This window comes from Grus americana, chromosome 4, assembly GCF_028858705.1.
Source record: "Grus americana isolate bGruAme1 chromosome 4, bGruAme1.mat, whole genome shotgun sequence".
Classification (NCBI taxonomy): Eukaryota; Metazoa; Chordata; class Aves; order Gruiformes; family Gruidae; genus Grus; species Grus americana.
The window spans coordinates 28,524,930-28,552,600 of record NC_072855.1 but is presented as its reverse complement, the minus strand read 5'-3'; the positions used below and the strand labels follow the sequence as shown (position 1 = coordinate 28,552,600).

Here is a 27,671-nt window from a genome sequence, read left to right as displayed (position 1 = left end):
CATATTTATTTTCATAAGACCAAACAAACATCTGATACTAGTGACTTCTATGACCAGAAGCAGCAGCAGAAGAAACTCTTTCTTAAAATAAACTCCTAGGGCGAATGGGAATGCAAAGGCTTTAAATGGCAGATGCTGTTCACTCAGTGAAAATTATATACGCAAAATAACTTATACAGCTAAACCACCTTTAAAAGCTTAAGAAATACATTATCAGTAACATACAAATAAAGATGAAAAGAAAGAGTTGAGAATTACGAAGAACAAAAGAGAAAACCTGACAAAGTTCAAAACCTCCTAAATTCTCTTTTTCATTTTCATGATTTATTACTTTTTGTAGCATTTGATACCTGGTTGTCACTGTTAAAAATAAAAAAAAAAAAAAAAAAAAAGGAGGGGGGGGGGTGTGTGAGTACTGGACATTTTGGTGTGACAGCATGTTAGGACAGAATTCCTCACCGCGACGTCTGGAGCCAAAGGTGTAAACTGCACACACAGCGTTGTTGAAGAGCAGTGCACTCCCTGACTCCTGACACAGCTACAAAACCTCTGCCCCACCCTTCCCCATCCTCCTTCAGACTAACAGAGCTTAAAAAGCAACAGGAAACCTCAGATTTCACTTGTGTGCACTGCACATTTCTGCCAGTATCCTCAGCATTTAATTTTAACAACTTTTACAAAAACTCTGAAGAAGATTGTATGGACTAACACAAAATGACTACAACTGCGCCACACTGGAAACACTGTATGAGAGGCAATAAGTAATCTCCTACGGTCAAAAAGGTGAATCAATTCACCAGCATCTTGAGAAAAAAGTATCTGGATCTCATACTCTGCCACAACGCCCTCTGACTCACCTGGGATTTGACTGAGCTACTATTTGCAAATTTATTTATTTTTTTAATCATTTGCATTTCCAGTTTAAAATAGGATTTATGAGATTTCAAACTTCAGAAATCTCTTTGGCATTTTTTTTCTTCTTTTGAATATTTTTCTTCTTCCTCAATAAATTTGGATCATAAAGTAATGAGTACCTTTTCTTTCCTTAGCTAGAAGGAGGTCAAAAGGAGATTCATCAACTTCATGTTAGATATTGTAAAGGATGAAGTTGCTGAAGACCAAATAAAAGCTGTTTTAAACAATTTTTCTATGAAATCCCTTCTCTTAAAACATTATTTGACCCTCTTGTCCTGTCATTTTTCATAGTAAATTCTTGAGTGCTCCAGCTAATGTGAATTTGAAGTAGTAATACCAATCAGCAGATGTTTTTTTAAACACTGGCAAAAGACCCACAAGATGAGTTACTTTGAAGGACTATTTTAAAGGTTTATTTTTAAAAATTAGTGTATGTTTAAAAAAATCCAAGAATAATGTTCATGTATTTGAAAACATGAAGCCTAAATGATCATATTCTAAGTTTTGAGGACAGCATCACACAAGCTAGACTCTGTTCTCATTTTCACTCTATACACTCAAGTGAACACTACTTCATCTTGCTAGGTGGCAATAGAGGATATAGAGATAATCCAGATATATCTTACATGCAAAAAGGCAAGTTTTTGTAACAAGCTCACTCATGTCACATGATCATTATGAAATGTGGAAGGGAATTACCTGATACCAGACATATTATTTGCTTTCTCTCTTCCTCAGTTCCCTCATGTACTCTGTTTTTTTTCCTCTTATAAAGCACTCTGAGGTCTGAAAAACTGGAAGGACTAGATACGGTTAATGTGCAATAGCTGGTTGTAAAAGCAAGGCACAGCAGTGTCATTTTTACCACAGGACAGATGAACACTATACGCTATCCGTGTTTCACCATCCTATATCACAATAAAAAAGCCTTTAATAACTCTGTTAGTGGCAATGCTGAGAAAACCCCTATTTTTAAATAGTCTGTACCCTGAAAGAAGGGCCTTCCATCATAAAGCCCAGTACAAGCATTCTCTTCTATGTATATCTCATGTCCAAAAGTTGCTTTCTTTTCCCATCACTTGCCTTTCACTGTCTCTTTTAAACTCCGTCAGCTTCCAATTCTGTGAATATCTGCATGAAAGCCTTCACTCCTAGCTTTCAGGCAGGGAGATAGAGCTGAGACTAAAATTTCCTTAGTTCCAGTTATATTATTCAGCAGCCTTTGGCAAATCACTTGGCAATCACTGACCTCTCCCACCCCAGATTCTTTCTCAAGATTGTCTGCAAAACACATGTGTAGATAATTTAGCCAATGCTTATACTGGTCTGGAACTGCACCTTACTATTATGTTGTGGTCATGTGCCCACATCATGTGAAGTGCCCTACCATTTACCCCAGCTTCTCTTGACCACCTCATCCCTTCCGACAACATCATTCTCTTTTGCTGTCATCTCCAAATAGTTAGTCCTCGGTCTTCTTTGTTAAATACACTTGGTAAATGACATATTTCACAAGAATGTTCCTCAGACCTTTGGCACATGCATGCATATGGTGCATGTTTCTATCCTGTTCCTGCTCAGGGACAGTCTTTGGACATAACGTGCAGGAGGCCTTCTGTGTCATCTGGGCTTGTTTCCAGTAGGAAGTACTCAATTGATTCTTGGCAAACAGAAATGCAATCAATAAAATTGCATTATCTTACCTGAAAAATGTCTACAGCACCTAAGAGGGAAGCAATTCAGACAATGCATGTCTCCAGCAATACCCCTTTTCTTAGCTCCCTACCTGAATATTTCAGGATGTTCTGCAGGTCTGAAGTTCTGGGGTGACACGGGAAGAAAAAAAATGCTATCCCAGATGGAGGTCACACTACACAAAGCTATGGAAGAGCAGATCATCCCTGATCCACACAAAGTCCCATTTAAACCTCTTAGCTAGTGTTACTGCACAGGCTCACTAGCACTTGTGTTGCAACACGGTAACTGGAGTATAGTGTCAGAACTATACAGGCTAAATGTTAAAAACACCACCTAGTCATCTTTGAAAACTCAGAAGCTATTAGACAATGGAGAAGCTTAAGGGAGCCATGGCCTAAGGATTAATTTACACTCTGAAGAACAAATACTTCTTTTCTCCTAAGCTTTGCCACGTTCTCTGTAACATGCAATTTCACAAGTTTGTAACATGTTTTTGCAAGCCAATATGAAATCTGCAGAGACACCCTAATATGCTAAATAGATCTGGATAAGAAATTTGTGCTGCCAGTTTATGGGCCAAATAGCCAAAAACCTGGAAGAATCAAAACTTCAGTTCTAAGAAAAATATGTGGTTACTTGCAACCACATATTCTGAGTTATATTCATTAAAGGGGATGCTAAGAACTCTTGCATTAAGAGTGGAAGGCAGATGTTACTATGAAAAGTGAAATTCTATGGCAATATTTTGCCATGCACACCTACCTACAAAGTCTGATTTAGCATGGGCAACACTGAAAACCTGCAAGCCTTGAAATGCCTCATCTTGGAAAGGAAATTTCTTGGTTGTGAGTACATTAAGCCAGCCATTAGTAGCTCTTCACAACTGAAAAACAATCAGCAGGATGCATTAAAACCCAGGAAGTGCCAAGGCCCTGACACAAGGTCAATTGCAAGGTAATTTAATAGTAAACCATACATACAGTAGTGCTGATTTATGAGTTACAGCATGGGAGCAGTACATAAAAGCAGAAAATCTCTTCCACCTTGGGTAAAATTATTTAGGATGCCAATCAGATCTTGTAGCTACAGACACAAGTGAACCATACAGTATCAAATTTTAGGTTTAAGACTCAGATGAATCATGTACTTCTGCTACAGGTAACCAGTTTCAAAATAAAACTGAAGACTGCTGGAGAGTTACAATTTGTGCAAACGTTTTCCTTTTCTCCATTCAAAAGTTCTGCTTTATGCCCTGTTCTCATGTGCCACATTGGTCTCTCAAAACTATAAAACAAAATCTTCCAGGTTAAGTCCTACTCTTTTATGACCGTCTTTTCTCACAAGTGTATCTTTAGCTTATGGTCATGCAGCATTTAATCACTGCAGATGCTTTGATATGCATAAAATTCACATTAATTTCACAGTAAGACTTAAGGTCTGGGCCATGTTAAAAAATTTATACTGGTGTTCATATAATGCAAAAGGATATGATATTTTTCATAGTCAGTGTACACTCCCTAAGTTACAGTAAACAGTTTTAAAGGAAAAGGATCCATATTGGCAGTGTTGCTGGTTTTTAACTATGCTGATTTCTTTAAAGGGCCAAACCTCTATTGTGTAGACAAGGTCTAGGTTACTCACTGAAATTTATACTGAAAGTACCTGTTACAGCAAGAAACTGTACTTGATTTCCCCAATTCCTAGGTTATATCTCTGAATAGTCCTATTCTTCTGGTTTTCTAAGACATCTACATTATCAGCTCCTCAAGAGTTCCAGAAACTCCCAAGGCATCCAGAGAGGCTTTCAGGTTTAATGCTTTAGGGTTCTTCAAAAGATCTGGGAAAGGAGGTTATACATATGGTTACAAAAAGAGCACAACTCCAAATCCAAAAAAATCCTCCACAGCTCACTTTAAATGAATATACTAGATTTTATTTTATCTTAAAGGCCTTCTGGTTTTAAACAGACTTCTCTGCCAATGCTGGAAGCCAGAAATGTGGATGCTACATGTGTGGGCATAACCTGAGCTACTTAATATATGCATAACTAATAGCAGTTAAGCCACAGTAGTACAGATTTCCATGAAGGTCTTCAAGTACTGTGCAGATTTAGACGGCTCATGTCAAGGCCTGTAGCAGTGTAGCTTACCTGGTTTTCAGACAGATTAAAGTTACCTTAACCATACTGCAGTCATACTACCAAAAGTGTATCTTAAATACGAGCAATTTACATACAGCCTACTGATTTTTAAGAAGCTGTAACAACAGCTATAACAGATGTGAGATACCTGCAGATTTCAAAGGGATGGTAATGCTACAGCTGACAGCTTAACTGTCAATGCTGTTGTGCTGATCCAGTGTATTTGTGTTGTAGGTTCAAGCAACAGCTGTTGTGCATAAGCACAGCTCCTACTTTCTGCTAATAAAGCATCTTCCTCGCATGCAGTCCAGCTGCAAATGACAGGGCCAATTTTGAACATAAGCTGTACACTGTGTTTTTTCCTTAGCATTTTAAGATTTTCAGTGGGAGATCCCTTTGGAAAGGCAGTTCTGAGGGTCAGACTCAAATTATCCAGGTGTTCAGTTTTCCTTTCAGCCTCATGAAATCCTTCGTGGCACTTCTACTTATTTTAGTATTGCTGCTTCTGTCCTTGCCTTTCTTACTCATCTCCACACTTGTTATCTTCTTACTTCTCTTCCAATACTGTTTATTATATTCAGGTTTAAACTAGGCTCAGATCTTGCAGATTTCACTTAATATTTCAGGGTGCTGATTTCACCTATTAGCTGTCCAAGACATGAATTGTGCATCATCCCTATACTTGGAACACATAAATGCATTTTCATTTCATTAATGTGACAGCAGATATTATGCCAGTATTTAATTCCATTTTAAACAGTATATTGGTATATATTGATGGTCTCTGGCTTTATATGAACAAGATAAGACTTTTAAAAGTCATTCCAGAAACTACAACTACGTATGATACAGGTGGTCATCAGCCACATGACACTGTTCAACAGAATTCAAAACAGCAGTGAACATAATCCTCCAACACTGCAGTGAATTTTTGACAAAAGTGACTCTTCTATAACCTCAGGAATACAATCAGGTATTCAGCATGAAGCAATAAATCTGTCTACTGTCTGGGGATATTTTTGCCAGGAATAACCTGTGAATCCACTTTAACCACTAGAAAGTTTCTGCAACACTACAAAACATGCCTCTTGAAAGGATATTTAAGGCCTTAAAGAGAGAAGTGTCCTACAGCAATTCAGGGCTCAACTACAAATATATTTCTTTAAAAGTTTTATTTTTAAAAATTAAGCCAAAAAATATAGGAGCCTAGAAAAAAATGCAGGGAGTTAAGAATGCTCAAGTTCTGACCCTAGTAACCTCAAAACTATTTAAGTCACTAAAGAAGCAGTGCCCTGAGTAGCTGAACTGATTTAAAAGCTAACACTGAAAGGAGATGCTCTTGCTTCTCCTACCTCCTGCTCAGTGTTCCAAGTATAGGGATGATGCACAATTCATGTCTTGGACAGCTAACAGGTGAAATCAGCATCCTGAATATTAAGTGAAATCTGCAAGATCTGAGACTTTGTCCCCTCCTTCATAATCAATCTGGTACCTACGGAACCTGGTTCAACTCATTGATCTGCAAAACCTTTTACTAACTGAAAGACAATAACATTATTGGATTTCCCGATCAGGCTTACAGCTGTGAAAGTACTCACCTTGGCACAGAGACGTGGGACAGGAATGTCAGATTAGAGTAAGTGCCTTTGAATACTTATGTAGGGCACTCAATCCTGATTTTGGTCTAGTTTTCATTAGAAATATATATCAGCTGTGGCTATTGCCTTTGAAATCCAGATCATCCACAGTAGTGGCAATTAACAAAAGAATATGATCCTTGTCTGTCAGTCCTAGCTTTTGCTCCTGTCAACACTAACTGCTCACAGACTAACTGTAAAGATTCAGTCTACAACGATGGCTTCAGACCAGCTTTTGGGGCATGCAAAGGAGTTAAGAGAATTAAACTCCACTCTGATCTTTGGGAAATCATTTCAGCCTCTCTGCTGCAATAGGAATAATGACACTTCTGTTCTCTCATGGTGATGATATGAAGATAATTATGTTTTTAAATAAGAGGTTTGTCAATACTATAATCATTGGTAAGACATGAATACCCTGTAAGTATTATTTCAGTATGAAAATAATAGTAATTTTTGTATCAAAAGTACATTTTTCTTCAGCAGCTGTACTTTTGACAGAATAACAATTTCCTTTTAGGAACTTTGATTTTTCTTTCCCAACCTTGTTAACGTTTTTTTCATTACAAACCCCAGTAATTATTATTGTGGCATGATCCTGTAAATGACCGTGTGCACTATGCACCCCTCCATACTTTCCTGAAGCTTCTGGGATTTCCCTGTGACTTACATGGGCCTAAGTCTACTTCCTTGCCATAAATCTGTAAAGCACACAAAAGCTTACACCCCTTCCCTCAATCACCGCCATGAACTATTAAAACAATGGCCTTTGTTTCTGGAATCAAGGTCTTAATTACCTTTTCTTTCTGGTCTGCTTCCAGAGCAGCTCAGTCGATGAGACTAACACACGCAGGGGTGACCTCGTGACCCAGGAGACATTTAAAAACATAATAGCACAAACCACGCTTTCCTACTGCTCAGGACAGCCCCGGTACCACCGAGCTTCAGCCGTCGACGCGGCGTGAAGCCGCCGGCGGGTTTTGCAGTCGGGGGCTTTTCGGCCCCCGCAGCACTTGGCCGGATCAGACCCCTGACGCTTTCAAAATATCACCCGCGATTAGGAAGAGGAGACCTCACCCCACATCCGATTCCGACCGGGAGGTGAAAACGGACAGGGCGGTTGTGACGACCTTGCCTTTTCACGCCGAGAACAGAGCGCTTCACGGTCCCCTCAAGCTGAGGGACGGTACCTGCCCGGCGAAACTTCCCGGGCGCCCGCGGGACTGAGGCACCTCGCGCAGGGCCCGGAAGGCGGCGCCTCCCTTCAGGGCGGCCACCTCGCCTCGCCTTCGTCCCGGGCGGCGGGAGCACCTGGCTGCCGGCGGCTGCCCGCAGAGCCGAGGCCGGCTGCGAGGCCCGAAGGCCGGCGGCCGCGACCCTCCCACTGGGCCAGCAGCCGCAAGGAACCCCATTTTCCTGCCAGCTCGTTTGTCCCCACGGCCGTACGGCGACGCGGGTGGCTCCGTCAAAGCCTCCTCGCGACTTAGTGCGAATTTCTCCCACGGCCGCTGCTCCCACGTTTCTCTCCTGTCAAGTCTGGGCCCAGGAGCCCGGCACCGGTATCCTCCCGCCATACCAGCCGCGCCCCTGGCCCCGCAGGCAGGCTGCCTGCCCACCCACCTCCCCCCCCCGCGCCTGACCCGGCGGGCTTACCGGTGGCACCGCGCACACCCCAGCGTAATGGCCGCGGCCCCCTCCCCCCCCCGCCCCACGCCCGCCGCTCTCGCTCCGTCTCCGCGGCCGCTCCGCCCCGGCGGTGCTGCCCGGCCCCCCGCGGCTGCGCCGCGCCCCTCTGCCGCCCCGGACCGCCTCCGCCTCCCTCCTTCCCTCCCCTGGCGCCCTCCGCACCTCACCCAGACGTTACCGGCCCTTTGCCGCTCTTTTCTTCTCGCCTCTCTCCCTCTCTGCCCTTTTTCTCCCGGGGAGTGACTGAGTCAGGACCCGCCGGGCTGGGCTGTGGCCGGGGACCCTTCCAAAAACGGCCCCCGCCGCACATCCCACGGCCCCGGGTGAGGAAACTTTGCTTGTTGCTGTAGGGTCCAGGCTTTTGGTTGCCGCTTCGGGAGCCGAGGTTAGGTACTGCCAAGCAAACCCTTTCCCCAGCCGGGGGCAAACCCAGCCCCGAGCCAGGACGACGGACTGCGTGCAGGCAAAGGGCTGTCGTGCCCAGGCGTCAGCAGTTGTGCACCCATCTTTCTCCTGCCGTGCTCAGGAGCTGAATTTTCAAAGCAAAAAAAAAGGAACAGAGCTGCTTTTACAATCTCTGCCGACCACAGCGCTTGCCCATCCAAAGGTTAGTTATTGTTTAAAGGCTTTTTTTCCCCCCCCTTGAGGCCTCGGCAGATGGAGGCTATGGCAGGAGCATGGCTGTGACAGAACCTGACACCCTTGACAGCTTGTAAGTGAAATTGATGTTCCTGATCTTTTGCCAGGACAGTCTGGCACTGAAGGCAGCTCAGCCTGTCTAAACATCAAGTTTTCTAGCCACTAGGCTAATCAAGGTTAGCAAACACTGTTGTTTTCTAGGAAGTAGAATAGCTTCTGGCTATTGAGAAACTGCCCGAATTATCTCAAACAAATCACTGCCATCAGGAACCTCAGTGAGTTGTTTCATCGATAGCCCTTTTTGAAGCCCCACACTGTCATTTTTGCTCTTACTGCTTTCCAGAGCACTCTTGAAGGCTGCCCCTTACAATGAAATCACATGGCCTCTTACATCAAAGTAAGAGGATTCCTTCTCCAAGACCATCTTCTGCTGAAAAAGGAAGAAAAAAAAAAAAAAAACCAACCCAGAAAAAGTTACTTGCAGACTCCTTAGTCCCTATTGAAATGTACTGGAGCTACCAGTAACTGTCCAGTATCTACAAGGAGCTCCTAATAGAGAGCTGGGGTAGCTGTGCTGAGCAATAGTAGTCGGTTGTGCTCTCCTTCCCATGTGCATGGCGTTGTTTTCCTCAGTTGTCCTGCATTTTAGCATGCCCCGTATCCCTGACCACACACTGAAAACACTAGTTATGTTTCAGTGAACAGCAGCTGATGGTCTGTTCTTTGAAGCGTCCATATGGCTAGCGACAATTTCAAAACATATTAGCGTGTCAGATGGAATAAAAATACATCTACATGAAGGAAGTCCATAACCACTGCCTTGAAATTATGCAGGTTTATTCTTCTGGGCAGGAAAAGATACAGAGTTCTTCTGTTTCCTTGGCAGGATCCACCACCTTTGCTGGCTCAGGTGCTGTAGGAAAGAGGATGCATCTCCGAGGGGGGCAGAGTGAGCTGCTGCAAGACACAAGGTGGTAGTAGGCCTACCGGAAAACAGTTACTTTAATGTTGTTTAATTGGTTAACATACTGATTTATTGGAACTTTCAGGTTAGCATAGGTGTTTGAGAAAGAAGAGAACATCACACTGCTTTTAACAAAATAGCCATCTCTTCTGTATTCACATCGGAGCTGTAAATAATTCATATGCAGAGTCACACATTTCCCATTCATATTTTTTCATGCATGTCAGTCCATTCTGTAAGCTTACAATTACAAAAAGCATCATTTTGTTTCCCTTGTTTGCCCAGCAATAACAATTGCCTCAATTAGATCTGCACATCAGTGCACTGCAAAAATACCTGACCAAACCATAAATGAGCTAGTTTGTCTGCCAGAAGGAGCATAGCTGCCTTTGTGCAGCACTCTGTGCAGTTTAATTAGATGTATTGAAGCAGGGAATATGAACTGTTCAGTGACATAGGTCTGATTGGGGGGGTGGGAGGCTTTACTGGCACCTGAGTTGGCCATTACACACGTTTTCACTTTTATCCTTTTGTACTACTGTCCAGTAGTACAAATGGTCTTGATCCCAAGCATGCAAAGGAACCATCTAGCATGTCTGAAGTGTAATTATACTGTCTTCTCCCAAGTATCCTATGGAAGAGTAACTACAAAGAAGATAGTCACCAGAGATAATGCTTGATTGAGAAATCTCACACAGTTTTCTGAGTGGAGGTAATAATACTGAATGTCATCCATATAGATATATCTCTTCTTCTAGAGAGCTCTGCAGGTGTCTTTCATATTCACTCCTGAACAGCCACATGAAAAGGGAAAACTATGAGTGTGTGAGAGCCATTGATGACTCCAGCACAGTTGGAGAGCTCTTTGGTCTTCTGTGTTCTTCAAACCCTCTGTTCATGGCTGTAATAACTCTGCAAGTACAAGCATGAACAGCTCGTCCAGCTGTGCTCATATTGGCACTGGTTGGGGCACATAAAAGAGAGGAACTTACATCATGGGAACTGTCTACTAAACATGTTGGCAGACTGAAAACTTTCCCACAAAGACCTGGAAGGAAGAGGGAAATTTGTCATAGCATGCCATCAAACATTTCCCAGAGCACCTCAAGTTAATGAAATGCTAAGAACCAGAGTAAGATTCTCCAGACGTTCCAGTGCCAAATCCACATAAATAGCAGTGCCGGTGGAGATTTGGGTTTGTAGACATAGATGGTTATCATTACTGCAGTGTGGATACTCCTGGACCGGCTTAGCAAGTATAAAGTGCATTCATATCAGGTCAGTGGATGTGCCTGAGAGATCTGGCATGTATTTGCAGTATAAATAGTGACTTACTATGATATGCACACTGCTTTAAATATCTTTGAAGAAGTGGTAGCGTATTAATCATAATTTATAGCCAGAAAGTGACTTGATTATCACCTAGTAATTTATCACCTTTTTCCTCCTTAGCTCTGTGGTAAACCCAAATAATTTAACTGTAGCAGAGATTTCACCAAAAAACCTTAAATTTTAAATCACGTTGAAGTATTGTTTACAAGATCATTGGCCAAATAATATATTTAGTCTCCTAACCAATGTTATATGTGAAAACCCAATATTTTGCCAGTGCAAATTAAAGCTGTCTGTTGTGCGTATGCACTAAGGTAGTCTCTTACTATGAGATCCTCAGATACATTTCCCAACAGGACCCCAGTCTGACTCAGTTTACAGGATGATGGATGCACAGTGAGAGAGACAGCTGTTTGTCTGTTCTAGTCTGTGTGTGGCTATAACTTTTGTTTACTGTACACCATCTAAATCTGTATGGGTTATGAGGAGATTGTGTTCATCGCTGGAGTGAGCATTTTATAAATATTAATGAATTTTCCTTCACAGCTCCTTGTGAGATAAGAAGGTATTACTACTTCCATGTTACAAATGAAAAATTGAAACGAGAGAATAAACACCACAATGTGAAAGTGTTTGCTAAGGATTCCGAGACTGCATGCTTAGTTTGAAAGATCTAACATTTGTTTTTATATTTTTACAGTGCAATATATATTCTGTGTATATTATGTACATTTTTCAAATCTTGAGAGAGGTAAGGTAGGTATGTAAATATTGTCATGAGAACTTTCCTGAAAGGCACCTTCTGGGTTGTTGAATCTATTCTCTTCTTGTTGCAAGCATGCCGTGTAATCTAGTTTATAAACTGAACTTTATCTTAAAAGTAATGAGATGTTTTGCTCATATTACTGTATTAGAAAACTGTTCCAGAGTATGGTTGCTGTGAGGGTTAAAAATTATCTTCTAGTTTCTAAACTGAATCTCATACTCATTTGCTCTTATATGAGTAGTGACCACTGTTTTAATGGTTTAAATAGTTCTTTTTGTTCATGGTGTTTTTCCATCCACCTTTATTTTGCTAAAGTAAACCAGATAAGAATGAATTATATCAAACTGAATGAAGGCTAACTAAATTCTGAATAAGTGTCCAGTCAAAAGTGTAACGCAGTTTAAAAAATCCATTCAGACCTTAGTTAATGCTGGATAAATTGCCATGATGTAGCTCGTGTATAAAAGTTTTAAGGGAGTAGCTGACTCTTGGTTTCACTCGTGCAATTCTCATGCTTTTCCTGTGGTTTATACGATTATGTTTAGCCAATTGCAGAATGCCAGGAATCAGGAAGCTTGCATTAGATCCCATTTCTGGAGGGCAGTTATTAGCAGTCAGTAGCAGTTATTATTATTATTGATGTAGCATTTACTGATATACCACTCACTGTGGTCTGGCCATCATGTGTATTAAGAACTTCCATCCTGAAAGTCACTAAGATGACGGGACTTTTTGTTGTAGGGATTTTCATTCTGTTGCCTTTCTGCAGAAAGTAACTACTAACTGGAATTTAACAAGGAATCTGAAAGAGTCTTTCACTTTTAAGGGGCTCTGAATTACCAGGACAAGCAGAAAATCACCTTAATTGAGATACCATCATTTTACTGCAGCTCCTATGGAGCAGGAATTTACCTCTTATCTTGGCATTAGAACTTTCTACAACCGGGAAGCTAAATTGGTAATCTATAGTGAGACTCCAGCTTCTAACAATCCAGGTTCACTACTCTGCTGAACTAACACAGGCCCATTGAATAAGAAGATGCAAAACCATAAAGAAAAGGAACACCACCTAATGCTGCTACGTCTGAGCTGATGGGAAGGTGTGTATGCTTAGAAGGTAGTACTAGCTAAGTGGAATTTCACCACTTGGGTAAAGTGCTTTATCCCTTCCTTTTCTGTTTACTGTGGTGTGGCGGTTTCCTATGGCTAATCTTCAGCCTTATCTACAGATGTAAACTTGTTATTAGCATGTTTACACTGCTACACTTTTATTGTGCATCAGAACAGTTTTGATATGCACTTATGATACGTACTTATGTGCCTTCCTTTTCACTGTATATATAAGCAAGTTATTTGACTTGTCGATTTTATCTGATCCACAAAATAATCTTAATTCTGCATCTTCTTTTTATCAAACCACTCTATTGGCTAATAAAATGAGCTGAGTCAGTGATATCAAATGAACTATTTAGTAAACGCTGCTTTTTTCTCTCTCTTTGCTTGTAGAAACTTATTGTCTGCGTTATAATTTTTCTCAAGCTTTTTTTCTATTCACTTTTTTTTTACAATTTTTCTAACTCATGATTTCTGATGAACAGATGACTCCAACTTGCTAAACAAAATTTTTCACTATTTTAACATAGTTACTTATGTCACAACTACTATATCCATTTCTTGAAGAAATAAAAATAATCCAGCAGATGGATATGAAGGTGCCACTTGGACTTTTGATTCTGTCAGGTATTTTCCACAAGGGAAAGTCCAAGGCTGCTTTTTCATAAGATGGTTGATCTAATTTCAGGATACCTAGTATTAGATAAAAAATGCCTACAAGACACCACACTGATAAAACCTCATTTTTATGGTTCACATGTATTTAAACATTTTCAAAGGTGAAACTTTGTCCCAGCAGACTTCGTATCTGATCATCTCACCTTCTAGAGCCAGTGTAAACCAAGATGAAGTATAGACCAAGATAAAGTATAGACCAAGACAAAGCACAACTATGGTTTTAGCTAACTTGGAAGAAATGTTACCACATGCGTGTTTCTAATCCAGTTGGGTAGCCCAGTACATCACAGATCCAAGATTAATTAATGGAAAGCCATGGCCATGGTAAAGACAAGACAGATTTATACTTTCATAGGTATCTGTAGGTCAAGTTCAAACTTAGAAGGAAGTCTAGGGTTTACTTTTAACTAGTACTATATGCGACAATATTAGAACAACTGCTCTTTACTAAGATTTTATGTCATATAATGCATTGTAATTAACATATGGAAAAAACATATCCTGTCTTCGAATGAACAATTTATATTTTCTCCTTATTTTCCTCCTATAGGTACTATTTAAGGAAAACTAGGAAAATTAATGTAATTGTAAAATTTCTATTTTAAGTCACTCAGAATGTCTCCTGAAATATTCTCCAAACTGTGAAAGGAAAATTTCTCACTACATTCCTTACAGTAGCTTGTGGAAGAACGATTAGACCATGTCTTCACAGTGCAAAGAGAAATTATCTGGAAATTATTATTCTTCTCCAGAATTTGCTCCAGAGTAACTCCAAATAAAAACAAATGTCATCTCAGCTACTTCACTGAAAATTAAGAATATCTCTACTGATGCAGTAACATTAAACCATTGCAAATCTGGTGTGAGCAAAATACTAATCAAAGCTATTGACACCTGCATAATGAGATTCATTATTTCACTATAGCAAACCTTATTCATAAATACATGCATTTTCCTAACTTATAAAAGTCTTGCATTTGTGCATGAGCCAGACGGTTTTCAGACTTTTTCAGCTGGCTGATAATGCTTTTAGGTAAATTAGAAGATTTTTTTTTTTATTACCTAGAAAGAGAGATTATACATAGGCAAGCTGAGATACAATGGTTTTATTGGCATGACTCCCTTACTCATCAATGACTAAGCCATGAGAAAATTGTTTGCCATTGCAGAGAAGTATGCAGTGTGCCTCTCTTCTTTTTGTATCTTTGTTAATTTGAGACACTCTCATGCTGAACAAAAAAGGGAATTTCAGTAATATGACTCAAAGCAGAATTTGTCCCAGGAGTCATGGAGGTCATGGAGGTTATACAACTGCAGCAACAGTGCAACAGTTAGCAAAGTTCAAAAAGTAGGTAACTATAAAGAAGTTGTCCAGGACTCTTGCAACTGCCTCCCAAAATCTACTTTTCAAATTAATACATGAATATTTAGTTAGCTTTGTGAGAAGATACCACTTTCAAATTATTTTTTTCTGGCCGCCTCCTCTGCAATGTATTTCTTTGTATTCCTCAAGAGCAGTACATTTACTGTGTTTGATACCATATTGCCATGTGTTTCCTAAGAAAAAAAGAATTTCTGTCATTCTGGACACAGATCTGGCTTGCTGCCATGGTGATACTTTTCCCAAAATACAGAAGAACTGCTGGTTCTTATCAGATATTATTTAAAGTTAATAAACATGATGGTGTAAAGCCACAAGCTTAATGGATTCCTACACCATCTGTAGGAACAGTCAGATATTGCTATTTTAATTCTGCAGGTGGAGAAACTCAGATACAAGAAGATGAATTAGGTAGGAAAGAATATAGTGACAGAGTTGGAATTTTTTCTTTATCCTAGTTCTGTGTTAAGTATGGTAGTCTCAACGTCTGTCTCGGAAAAGAAAATATGGGAACAGATGTTAAATATCCTTCAAGGAAAGTTCTATGTGTGAAGTGTACTAACTGACTCCACTTTCCTGAGCTTGGATACAAGCATGGATAGACAGGATTTGTTTAATAGGAGTCTAGGAAAGTCTGCAGTGAAGTCTATTCAAATGTTATTTCCCATGGAAAAGAGAAGGGCAGAATTAGGACGTAGATGTGAAAAGCTGCCCCTTACATATTATTTAGGAATCCCAAAGAGATCCAGGCATTCTGGCCAGCATGATGTGCTGCCAAACTGGACACAGACTGACAAGACTGAGAGAGACTTGTAAATCCCAAGGCCATTTGCCTTTGGAGCAAGTTGGCTGTATTCACCCTGGAAGGGATTTAGTGGTAAAAAAGCACTGCTGTGCTGTACTGGCAAAAGCACTCTTAACGTGGACATAGCCGTATCAACAAACTGTGCTTTTTCTTAGTCTGTTCAAATTACCTTCTCTTTCTGTGCCCTTGGTTGAAACAGCCTCTGTCAGCAAAACCAGAGGTTTGCTAGTGCAACTGTTTGACCAACAGCTGTTTTCATTACCTTAAAATATTATGTGATAAAAATAAAATCTATAGTAGCTATCATAGTATCTCTCAATTCAGAGTCATATAATAAATACAGTAGATGAATTCCTTGCATGGATGAGGGGAGTGTGTGTATTATTTTAGGAATACTTTCTCCCCACTGCTATTATGATGTGTTGGTGCAACTTGCTATGCAGCATATTCCAATGTCTACTAATTGTTGTTTACTCTTAGGGCTAAGAGTCATCATAATCTACCCACAGGACATTTTCTTTTATCTTTTATGATGCCCAAAGAATTTTGAAAAGCACATACACACTATTACCGTTCATTATTAATATTAAAACCTTAGGGTTAGACTTAGAGAAATGGAGGAATATTTGGCTTATAGTTTTACTGAATCTGCCCTAAAAGTGATTATTAATTTTCTGTTGTTGTTGTCTTTTTGCATTCCAGCCATTACAATTATTAGACCTGTACATGGTGAGTAAAATTCCAGTCCTGACGCATACCTGGTATTCAGTTCACCTAGAACTCTTAGGCATGAAAAGAGGGATGTAGAATAGAAATAGTAACAATAAATTTTTCCTTATAAAATGGTAGCAATGAATCAGATGAAAATAAACTCTTCTGCAGGTTCCCTGAACACAGGATAAGAAATAATGGTCCTGAATTGCAGGAAGGGAAATTTAGGAGAATATTCACAGAGACTCCCGTTGGGTGGGAGACGAAGGCTCCTCCCTCTCCTCTCAAAACTTGCGCAAAGAAATGTGTCTTGGAGATAGGAGAGGAAAGGCAAGATATCCAGGTCCCAGAGTAAGTCTGTGCATGCCCAGCTGTGGGCAGAAGATGGTGACCAGTGGGACTTGTGAATATACAGCCCTAGTCAGTGACTCTGGTTTGCGCTGAGCTATGAGCTTTTACTTTAGTGGTTGTATGGCTCAAGCCAACTACAGGCTCCTTAGAGTAGGTCACTCTTCTGGTCTAAATTATTCCTCTGCCTCTGTCCTACCAAACAGTGGGTGTGATACCAGCTCCTGGTCCTTCCACTACCTCAGGCAGGCAGATGTCCAAATGTATACGGTACAGATATTTTAAAAAAACTATGATAGTAACTTGTTTGATTTAGAATAATATGTACAAGATTTTTCCCATCTGGTACTTCAAACTATGCTCGGAGAGTCTGGCAATAGCAGTTCCCCTCTGAAAATCTTGCAGTGTAGCAGAGCTGTTTGGAATGACCTCTTGAGTATGTTCTTGTCTGTGAAAAGCGGTACAGAGTTTGGTACGTAAATTGTGTGTCTCTGAGGTGATTATTGCTAAATCATCAGTGCAATCTATTGGAAGGACTGAACTGCTACAGAAACCAGCAAGAGGATTTTAAAATTTCAGAGTGAGAAGTGAAATCAGAAACAGTTAAGAAGTCCCTCTAATTACATCTCTTTACTGGAAAAAGCTAGAGAAGACAGTGACAAGTACAGACCTATGGACATAGACTGTATCCACTGGGCATGACATACTGTACTCTTCATGTCTCATAGAGTTAATACACATGTATATTTACAGAATGGGGTGAGGTGGGGGGGAGAACGAAAACTTGTAATGGTTTTATGTGCTTAAATTTTACAAGTAAAATAAGTTAAGAAACTAATTTCTCATTTGGGAGAAATTATGATTAGAGATTATGAAGAGCAAATAGCTGATAAAGAATGTTCTGGACTTGATGCCATGTTGTTTATCCAGCCTCACTTATTATGAACTTCACTGGCTGGTCAGAGTGTAAAAATTAAATAGAGATACATAATTTTCAATCTCCTTCAGCTGTATCATATCACTATGAGCATGTTTATACATAAGCTTCTACAAAAGCTTTCAAGCTTCCTGTTTTAATAATTGAAGTGGTTCACTGATTGATATGTGTCAAGCTGTAGTTTCAGGACTGATTTCATCTAAGTGTGGGCTGCCAGAAGGGGTAGTTTTGTCTTCCCCCGCAGTCCCAATGACAAAGTTCTTTTCTGTTCGAAGGGGTGCTCTGTTCCAACCTGGCTGAAATCTAACCTGTGAAAAAAATAAATCAGTGCAAAAATAACAATTCATTTTCAGCCATATCAGTTGCGGTGTCATCCTTGCAGGCACAGGCACCCTAATGCTGGCAGAAGGGACGGGGAAATGAAGCAGAGCTGAAAACAGGGGCTGGGAGACCACTGGGACCTCCCTTTTCCATGGCAGCCTACATTTAGCTCAGCTTAATCTGAACCGGAACCTCATGGTTCCTCTGTATTTAAAAATGCCATTTACTGGCCCCTCTGTGTTGGTAAAATGCAGAATTATCTATTTAGTGCTATTGCCATACCAATTTAATAGTTCTTATGGGTCAGAGTTATACTGGTGCTCAGATGCTTTCCTCAACTGGATATACTCAGAGCAATGTAAAACACTTTTATGCTACTATAGTATTAAGAACCTCTGATTATTAAATTATTTCCCAGTGTTTTAATTCTTCCCATTCCTCTAAAAGCAAGGGCAACAAAAGGATTAATTTTAAAATATGTTTCAATGCTGCAGTTTAGGTAGTGGGTTATCTGTAAAAGCAAACAAACCCCTCTGTAAGTCAGCAGCAATGTGGATACTATAATGTGAAGTTCACTCTGCATTTCTCTCTCATAAAGCTGCTTCTTTTCTAGCTGGCCTGGAGTCTCTTACCTGCCTACTGTTCTACAAGTTTCCCTCTCTGTCTCTGATTTTGCGGTTATTTGACAGCTTACATTCAGAGGGGTGGGGTGGGTTATTGCTGCTGTGGCACAGCAGCATGAAAAGCTGATAGTTTTAAGGCCTAAGACCTGATGGCAGATCCAAGTAATGCAAGTCCAGGCAAACTCCAAACTGCCAGCTTTGTATGCCCTACTACTTAGTAGTTGTACATGGGGTCAGAAACATGGATTTAGCTAACCAGCTCTGCTTTCCGTGTGCAGTCTGACTTTGCTCATCATACGTCAGTAGGTTGAATCCAAAATATTATTTTAAACTACTCATCTATGAAAAGTGACTCTCTTTATTCTTCAGATCTGTGAAAAATAAGCTGCTTTGAAAGTGGTCACTGAGATTGTGTCAGACAGAATGGTGGTTCCCTGTCCTCTTTCCTGTGTTCCTATTTTTCATATGTTACATCTTTGCTCTCTTGCATTTCTCACTTGTTTTGTCCCTTTTAACTCAGCGGGACACTCATTACCTTTGTCCTTATTTCCCCTAATTTATTTCTCTCCAAATCTGGATCGCCTTCGTATTTCTCCAGTCTTGTCTCTGGGTCTGTTTTGTTTGGAGCAGACGCTCCCCCTGGTGCTCTGTTTTGTAGTGTGCAACATTGTACGGTCAAAAGAAACTGGATAGGTTTCCAGTTACCTAACAAAGCAAGTTCTGGGGGAGTAAAGGAAATTATTATTGAAAATTATATAAAATAAATTTTTATTTGCATTTTCAGCTATTCCTAAATTTAACAGCAGCATCAAGTAATTTCTGCATAATAAAATTAAATATATTTTCCAGAAATCTTTATTCAAAATGTCATCTATGAGTAGTAGCAAACCCTGAGAGAAATTGGGTGCATCTGAATGTTTACAGCCAGCAAAATATATGATTGGTTCTTCCCCATCTGCTTCCTCTCCAAAACTCCCCCACACCGCACTGTTCCTACAAGGCCACGTACCGGTCTTTGGAGAAGACGTGCTACAAACTGACTTAACCAGCCTGGGTTTTTCCGCAGACCTTATATCCACCAGTACAGACTTGTAGCTGCTTTCATATTCTTATGGCCCAGTGTTATACTTACGTAGGCATAATTGTTTGCCTGTGAATTAGCCTAGTGATTTCAGTGAATTAAGGTCTGCCTACAGGTGTTTCAGTTTCTGTGCAGTTTTGTGCCTTGCTGGGACTTGAATTCGTACTGGTTTTGTCGTACAAGTGGTCAGGGCATTTTTGGTTCTTCACGTTCGCATTCAAATCAACTTAAGGCACGGAAAGGTCATTGCTAATGTTAAAACTCTGTTCCATAAACCTCCTCCATGATCTGGTCAGCATTGAACTCCCACTTTGGGAAAGCAGAAACAAGCCTTGAGTTGTTCATGGTAAACACTGTACCAGCAGCATGGACGTCTGTAGTTAGTATTTCTCCTAAATTCCTCAATTTTGTTTAATATCAGAGATGTGGTCCCTGTTGTAAGCCTTTAACTGCCTCCCCTGCCATCAGTTGGGAGGTTGGCCAGTTAAGAGTGAAAAAGCAAAGCTGAAAAACAGCCAGAATGTAAAAACAGCTGATGTGTTATTGCATATAAAAGCTCGTAAAATTTTGGGGGCGTTCAACTTCATCGGCCGTCTGGCTGAAGGTTGCACAGAGCGGCAACTTGCCCGCTGAACCCGGGGGGAGCGATCCCCGCGGCGCCGGGGCTGGGACTCGAACCGGCGATCTGGGGCAGGGGTGGGTGGGGTGTCTTTGCCCATGCGCATGCGCCTCGCAGCCGGAGGGGAGGTGGAAGCGCCTGCTCGCGGGCCGCCAGAGCGGTCACGTGCTCGGCGGAGGGCCGGGAAGGTCTGGAAATGTTGCGGCTGCTGGAGAAGCTCCCGCCGGGACGGGCCCTCGAGGTGGGCTCTCCGTCTCCCCGGGCGGGCGGCAGCGGGGCCCTGGTGCCTCTGAGGCAGGTGGACCAGCGGCCGCCGTTCCGGTCAGCAGCCTGCCCGATGTAGGTGGCTGCTTTCCGAGAGGACGGGGCCTCGGGGCCGCTGCCGCCGTGAAGCGAACCGGGGGTGGGGGCGCGGCGAGAACAGGCGGGTGCTCCCCGGTCCTGGCCGGGTGGTGTCCGGTAAAGCCCCTCGGGGCTGGGTAGGGCGGTGTTGGCCGCGGAGAGGCCGAGGTGCAGCTTTCCGGCACCTGTGGGGAGGCGAAGGCCGTCGTCCGCTGGCCCTCCTGGCCGCAGAGCGGTGCAGCTCCCCTCACCGGCCTCTCGGGGCCTCTCCAAAACGAAACGAAAAGTAAAGTACCAGCTCAAAATACGCTGGGGGTGTACCTAGCGGGTGTTTCTGTGCTCGCGTTGCTGTTAGAATGTTTGAAATGTCCTTAGAGCTCTTCCTAGCCCGTCTTCCGCTCTCTGAGGGCTCGGCGCTATAAGCCGGTACTGAGGGAGGCGGCTTGCGGGGAGGGGGCTCTCGACTGCTCCCAGAGAGGCTCACCGATTTCCGGCCGGTGAAGTAGCCGGCTGGCTGGATTTGCCTCACTACGGTGCTCAAAGAAAAATCGCTGCAGCAGGCCAAGAAGCCAGGCATACGGAAGAGCCTTAGTGCTAGAGGGTAGTGGTTTGGGAGACTGGAGAGATGCACAGGCTTTGAGATGAGCATTTTGAGTTGTGCTTTGCATCCTGACAATCCCAGCGCAGAGGTGACTGAGGTGCCCTTTGGTGTGGCAGCTCTGCTGCTCAGCAGTATGTTATAGCTGTGCACAAAACTATTAAGTCCAAATGAAGTCCTAGGTGAATCTGAATCACATTATGATTTCTGTAGCCAAACCTTGTGAATTGACTTTGGGGAAGAGGGGAGGACAGTTCATATTCAGGGACTATCTCTTTATGACTTTTTGGAATGGTACATGGGCTGCGCTCAGAGGAAGCATTGAGACAGTACGTGGTGAAGGGAGGGGTGATAACTGAATTGCCTGATCAGTCTCATGTCAATCTGGTGTAGGTTAACTCTGATAGAATTGTTCTTAAGTTATGTATCACATTGTTTCAGTTCCTTCATAAAATAGTTGATGGCATATGTGGCCGTGCATATCCTCGATACCAGGATTATGGCAGTATTTGGAGCTTGTCGGAGTGGATGGAGATTTTAGAAGAAACAATGACGCATTTCAAAACCGTGGTTGGCAAAAACACATCTGATGAAGAGGTAAGGGCTCATTGCTGACTTGGATTGACTTTGAGAGATCATACTGGAGTGATTAGTTTTGTAGTTTATTTAGTAGTAAAGTATTTTTACAGTGTAGTATTTGAATAGTAGCAGACTAAGCCTAAACAGATAGGTTAGCAGCATTTAGAGATACTTTTTTTTTAAAAAGAAAAAGTGAAATTAGACACGGATTTTTTTTTAATAAAATTGAATAATACTTGTTAAAGTACTGTTTTAGTCACTTAAATTGATATCTTAAGTGCCACCAAATTAAATGTTTTCCTTAAAATACATAACCTGTCATTACTGTTCATTAGCAATGAAGACAATTCATACTCTTATTTGGCTCTCTTTGTTCATTACTACTGTTTTGAAGTGGTTTAAAATGTCGACTGTAGGTAAATAAAAAAAATAATAATCTAGACTGTGAGTGGAGGACCATATGGGACAGGGACATTCCAATATGTATAAACTTTGCAAAAACTTCTTCCGTTACCTGAAATCTTAATTCTTATCATTTGGCCATTGCTTGTGTTTTGACTACATGCTGGTATCTAGATCAAAGCAAGCTACTTGTGTAGCCATAGCAAAGTGTGTACATCAGTATGTCTGTTTCAGTTAAGCCAAGGTATTTTGTCTCCACTCTGATGTTCAGAAACTTTCAGAGCTAAACCTGTGTTGTTTGTGTGTGCAACTTTTGTTCTGATTTTAGGGTGGTGTCTAAGGTGGCCGATAAAGCCTCCATTATCTGGTCTTTTTTAATGTAAATGAAAAGAATTTTTTTTTTTCTTCTTTATATGTTGCTGTGGTAAATACTGACTAGCTATCAAATGCAGAGAGTAGCCTCTGAGGGCAGTATAAGAAAGATGAGACTATGGAGTCAAGTATAACAGCTATCTGGGTAGAAGCTTGGATATCTACAGAGCACAGTTAGTACAGGTGGTACATGTTATTTCTGTGGGTTTTTTGTTTAAGCAATCATAATTTTTATTTTTGTAGGCTGCTCAGCAGATAAGTGAGTTAAATGCAAACTATCAAGAAGCAATCACAAAATGTCTAAAAGGCAGAAAAGAAGAAATTAGGAATGCACTAGTGGAAAGAGTAAATGCAATCTCTTCTGCCCAGCTGCAGGATTTTGACTGGCAGTTAAAGGTGAGAGTGTTGCCTTAATGTTTAAAAGAAGCATTCCACAACATAGAAGTAACTATTGATATAGTCCCATTAGGCCTGCTCATTCTGGAGCATGGTTTAATTTTTATAGGTATCAGAAAAGCACATTCCTGATAAGACATCAAAGACTTGCCAAAAATTTGTATAAACTAAAAGTAAAATTTTTTTTTTTCCTCCTCTCTTTTAAAGCTGCAATACCTACCCCTTTCCTAAAAGGCGATTGAATGTTATTCAGGAACACCTGAAAATTTCGTATGCTGTTATGATTTTGAGGCCTGAATAGACAGTATTTTTACTTAAAGGAAGAAGAAATATTTACTTAAGAGCTGTACACTGATTCAGGATGTGTTTCTCTGACTTTTTTTTCAAATTTTTAGATTCCTGCAATAAACAACTATTTAATAATCAGTTTGAAATCATTTATCTTTGGACTTATTTTGAAAATAAGCCAATGATAACTGTTGACTAAAATTGCATGGTGCTTTGGGGTTACGAAAACAGCTGCTTTAAATTATGCTCTATCAAAGACTTAAAATGTAAACAGTTTAAGTAATATTGTTTAGTTAGTCCATGGGAGCTGTTGAATTGTTTTTCCATTTCAACAAGAGTGTTAAATTTGTGCAGCAAACAGCTTTGGAAATCAAAGATCAGTGCCTACAATAGACAAGATTTTGCAAGAGCAAATAATGGCATCATATTGTGCTTCAGATGTACTGTTGCTAGGGATTGATCTCTTGCTAACTGCATTTACTGCTGACAAAAATATAAACTAGACTTAGTGAACTCTTGGTTTTTTTGTTTGTAGTTTCTTTTAACTTTTTCTTCTGGAGGATTTTTTGAGTCTCTTTCTATTTTGTGATAGAAATTTCTGATACGTGTCTGAACTATTATATTCATTTTGCTTTAAACCAGGGTGGGGTTTTTTTGTTTTGGTTTGGTTTTTTTTTATTCCTTGAGCTGGTTGTGATAGTTTTTTGCTTACCATAGTTGAATCCTACCAAGGATGTTGTCTCTCTTCTGCTATACTACGTTCTGCTCTCTAAATAAATAAGATAGGTGTGTACAATACTGACCTACAATATTATCAACTGATCTTTGATTTTAATGTATTATAAAGGCCTTGTTTATACTAGAGTGAGTACAATAATAAACAAAAAAGAAAGCATAATTGATATGTAATCGTCTTCATCAGTGTTTGTCAAATAGGATATCTGACAGTGTTGGATCAGCTGTAGAGAGAGTTGAAAAATGCACAAAGGTGACCTCTTTTTCCCAACTGTCCCCTTCAGTAAGACCCTTCTTACTTGTTGATTGCCAGAACTATTTGAATACAGTGACTTCAGAATTCATATAATTAATTTTTAAAGAGCCATGATCAAATGTATCCTTTCTTTTCACCTAGAATACAAAAATGTAGCAGCCCAGTAATTTTAACAAATTGTTTTGACAAATGCATTGCTATGAACAGAGGTTTTAGTATTTCAGGGTATTGTTGGTATTAAGAAACAACAAAAAAATCCCAACAACAGGAAGGAAAAGCCAAAAGCAAAACTGCAGAGATGGCTTGTGAGAAGTTAGTCTTGTCGTGTTGATGTTTGTTAATTTATCAATAAAAAGTGCCGATGTGATGCTATGAAAGACTAAAAACTTAATGGCTCCACCTTACACTTTGTTGTTTTTTCATCAATCTGCATAGCTTGCTCTCTCCAGTGATAAGCTCTCCATGCTGCAAATGCCACTTGTCAATCTTGATTTGGATGTGAGAGAAAACGGTGAAATGAAACCAATTTCTATAGAGATGAATAAGGAAGAGTTACAGAACCTAATAAATGCACTGGAAGCCGCTAATAAGGTAGCTTTTACTGATATCATTCTTTTTTTCCTGACTTCTCATGTACTGAGTTTATTTTAATTGAAATTGTTTGTTCTGGGTATCTTGTTGAAAATCCAAAGTAAATAATTCATTGGAAAAATGACTGTAGAGTTACAGAAAACCTTACATAAGGCAGATTATCTTGGATAAACTTCAGGAGTTTTTTAGCACAGTTTAGTCTGGAATTTTTTAAAAATGTAATTAGAATCCTGATAAGCATAATAGTCTGTTCAGAGCACCATTAAAAATTGTTTTGACAATAGGAGGAGAAGCAAATGAAGTGACAAAGTGTCAGATGAGAGTTGATCCTGGAAGACTGGCAAGAACTCCAGTGTTTCCCAGCTTCACCAAATGTCAGTGGCTGGGAATGCATACGGAAAGAGTTGTTTGGTTCAAATGGAGTGCTTTAATTTCCATGGCATAGTAAATCAGGAAGAAGGTTACAAAGATTCCAATACAGTAAACCAGAAAGAAAATTTCAAGTGGAACTTTATTTGGAGTGTCTTAGATGTCTTTATAGAAAAGGCTAAGGGAAGTGAGGATTTATAGAGAAATTGTTAGGGGAAGAAATGTCACCTGACTTGCACCCTGGTGATAACTGTGAATCCTGGAGTGCCTCTTGTTCAGTTACCTTTCAGTATTAATTCTGGCTCCGTTATAAAGGAAAGCAGGTTTTTTTTAATCTGAAAGTGTCTTAAATATTTAAGTCTGTTATCCGAGAGATAGAATTCTCTGACATCTTGCAGAATAGGTGTTGTATCAACATGTTTTAGAAGTTAGCAGCAGCTTCTAGTTGCTTCATAACATATAGCAAGTAAGGGGGCTCTTTAGATATATAGATATCTGTAGATATGTAACGTTAGGATGCTATAGCTGGAATCTGTAGACCAACATTTAGAAATAATCTTTATCAGTGTATAACAACTGGAAATAATAGTTTTATAGCTCATAGTTAAATACTAAGTTATAATAATGCTGTTATTTTTTGAATTACAAAAGATAGTAAAATTATGTGTACCAGTTACTTTAATGAGGCTGATGTGAGACCTCTGAATAACTACATAGCTCCCAGTGAGGTAAATACATTAGTCCAGATACACGTGGTGCTCTTATGAAATGAGAGCCCTTAACAGCTTTCTTTCACCTCGATTTATTTTTATTTTTTCCCCCTCCAAAACTAAATAAAAATAGTAGCTTGTCATGAACTCTATATTATGCAAACAAGGTTTCTTCTGGGACAGACTTCATTCTCCATATACCTTCTGCTTGAAGGTTTGTATGGAAGCTGAGGGATGTTGTCATCTCCTTACTTAGTTTTATGTGTGCACAAGGAGGAATTCACTCTAGAAATGGTCCCTCGGTTCTGCCTGGAAATTCTCACTGGACCTGGAAATTGCCATCCTACTTTTTGATTACAGGGAGCTGAGGAGTGGTTTGTGTGCAGTACATGCTAAAGAAAGTTATTGGAAGTGATAGTTGTGTGAGGCTGTAAGAGAGAGCTGAGAGAGGGATGGTGTATTTTCCAGAGGAAAGACATGTTTATATAGCTGCATATTATACTGTAACAGGAAGCAAAAAGCTGTATTTCCTAGACTGCTTTAAGTTTTGGCCTCATCCAACTTTAATCTCATTCCTTTTCTCCTTTTTGAAGGTTGTCTTGCAACTGAAATGATGGAATTCAGATCATTGACGGTATCTGCTGGTGATGACTCCCCTATTGACTTGGGGGGGCGGGGAAGTTCTCTGGAAAGGCAAAAGTTGTTGATGCTATAAAATACTGAAGTGAGAAGGCCGTTAGGACTTGTGACCAAATAAACTACTAATCCTTTGATAAAAATAATAAAATCTTCTATCTGTTTGAACAAAAATATAAAAATCCAGTGTACAGTTGCTTTTAGTACTAAAGATTTATATAACTATGGAAAAGCATCACAACGTGTGCCGTATTTGTTTTGGTTAAACTTTGACAGTGACTGCACAGGTGCCTAGTTAAAACTAAGGCATCTTAATTGTATAATATGTTATCCTTATCTAAGGTGCCATGATAATGAAGAAAATGACAGAGAACTTGTAGCATAATGTATTTATACTTGTAAATAGTAAATAAACACTTGATTTTGTGTGTGAATAATTGCAGTAAATTGTTTCTTCATTTATTAATCACTAAACTCAATCTTTTTAGATGCTGGGAAAAATCAGCTTTACAAATAAAAGCAGTATAGAGTCACAGAAGGGTTGAGGTTGGAAGGGACCTCTGGAGGTCATCTTGTCCAACTCCCCTGCTCAAGCAGGGTCACCTAGAGCAAGCTGCCCAGGTCATGTCCAGACAGCTTTTGAGTATCTCCCAAGGATGGAGACACCACAACCTCTCTAGGCAACCTGTTTGGTGCTCAGCACTGGGCCTTTACTCAGAGTAAAGTTTGGGGGTTTAGCTCTGGTTTTGTATCTTAGTTGATGGCTTTTCACTTAAATATATTTATGTTTTCAAAAGGGGGTGCAGTGCTGGAGAGGAGCTGACCTACGTAGACTGTGAAAAGAATATTCCCAGCCCATCTAATATAGCAGATAACTGGTAAATTCTAGTCTAAACCTTTGTGAAACCAGATTGGGTTTTGATCGTAGTATGTAACAAAAGTTGCAAGCCATAACACTAGAGAGGAGTACACCAGGAATCTTAAGGTTTCTATTATTTGTTAA

The 27,671-nt window shown here is 40.3% G+C and overlaps 2 protein-coding genes across 12 annotated transcripts in view; one reads left to right on the top strand and one right to left on the bottom strand.

Moving 5' to 3' along the window:
- The window catches only part of ATP10D (ATPase phospholipid transporting 10D (putative)), a 49,767-nt gene extending 41,105 nt beyond the window's left edge, over nt 1-8,662 (bottom strand). For 4 of the 11 annotated variants that reach the window (XM_054823082.1, XM_054823080.1, XM_054823086.1 and 1 more), the window contains exon 1: nt 8,044-8,149. The gene's annotated coding sequence lies outside the window, so the exon portion shown is untranslated. Of the gene's footprint in view, nt 1-1,614; nt 1,719-3,375; nt 3,566-8,043; nt 8,152-8,254 lie in introns of those variants that run through there. The other 7 variants (XM_054823085.1, XM_054823081.1, XM_054823083.1 and 4 more) reach the window with 4 other exon arrangements.
- Nucleotides 8,663-20,506: 11,844 nt separating this feature from the next.
- COMMD8 (COMM domain containing 8) lies at nt 20,507-27,102 on the top strand. The gene is made up of 5 exons (XM_054823126.1): nt 20,507-20,635; nt 21,776-21,931; nt 22,931-23,083; nt 24,798-24,953; nt 26,626-27,102. Exons 1-5 carry the CDS (start codon nt 20,591-20,593, stop codon nt 26,644-26,646), a joined length of 531 nt encoding a protein of 176 aa, XP_054679101.1. The 5' UTR covers nt 20,507-20,590; the 3' UTR covers nt 26,647-27,102.
- Nucleotides 27,103-27,671: the final 569 nt, after the last annotated feature.

Bases quoted from the DNA above. Each gene is read 5' to 3' on its own strand.
- COMMD8 (XM_054823126.1), top strand. From the start codon at position 20,591: ATGTTGCGGCTGCTGGAGAAGCTCCCGCCGGGACGGGCCCTCGAG. The intron at 21,932-22,930 runs GTAAGGGCTCAT...TTATTTTTGTAG, and splicing joins AAAACACATCTGATGAAGAG to GCTGCTCAGCAGATAAGTGA. The intron at 23,084-24,797 runs GTGAGAGTGTTG...CAATCTGCATAG, and splicing joins ATTTTGACTGGCAGTTAAAG to CTTGCTCTCTCCAGTGATAA.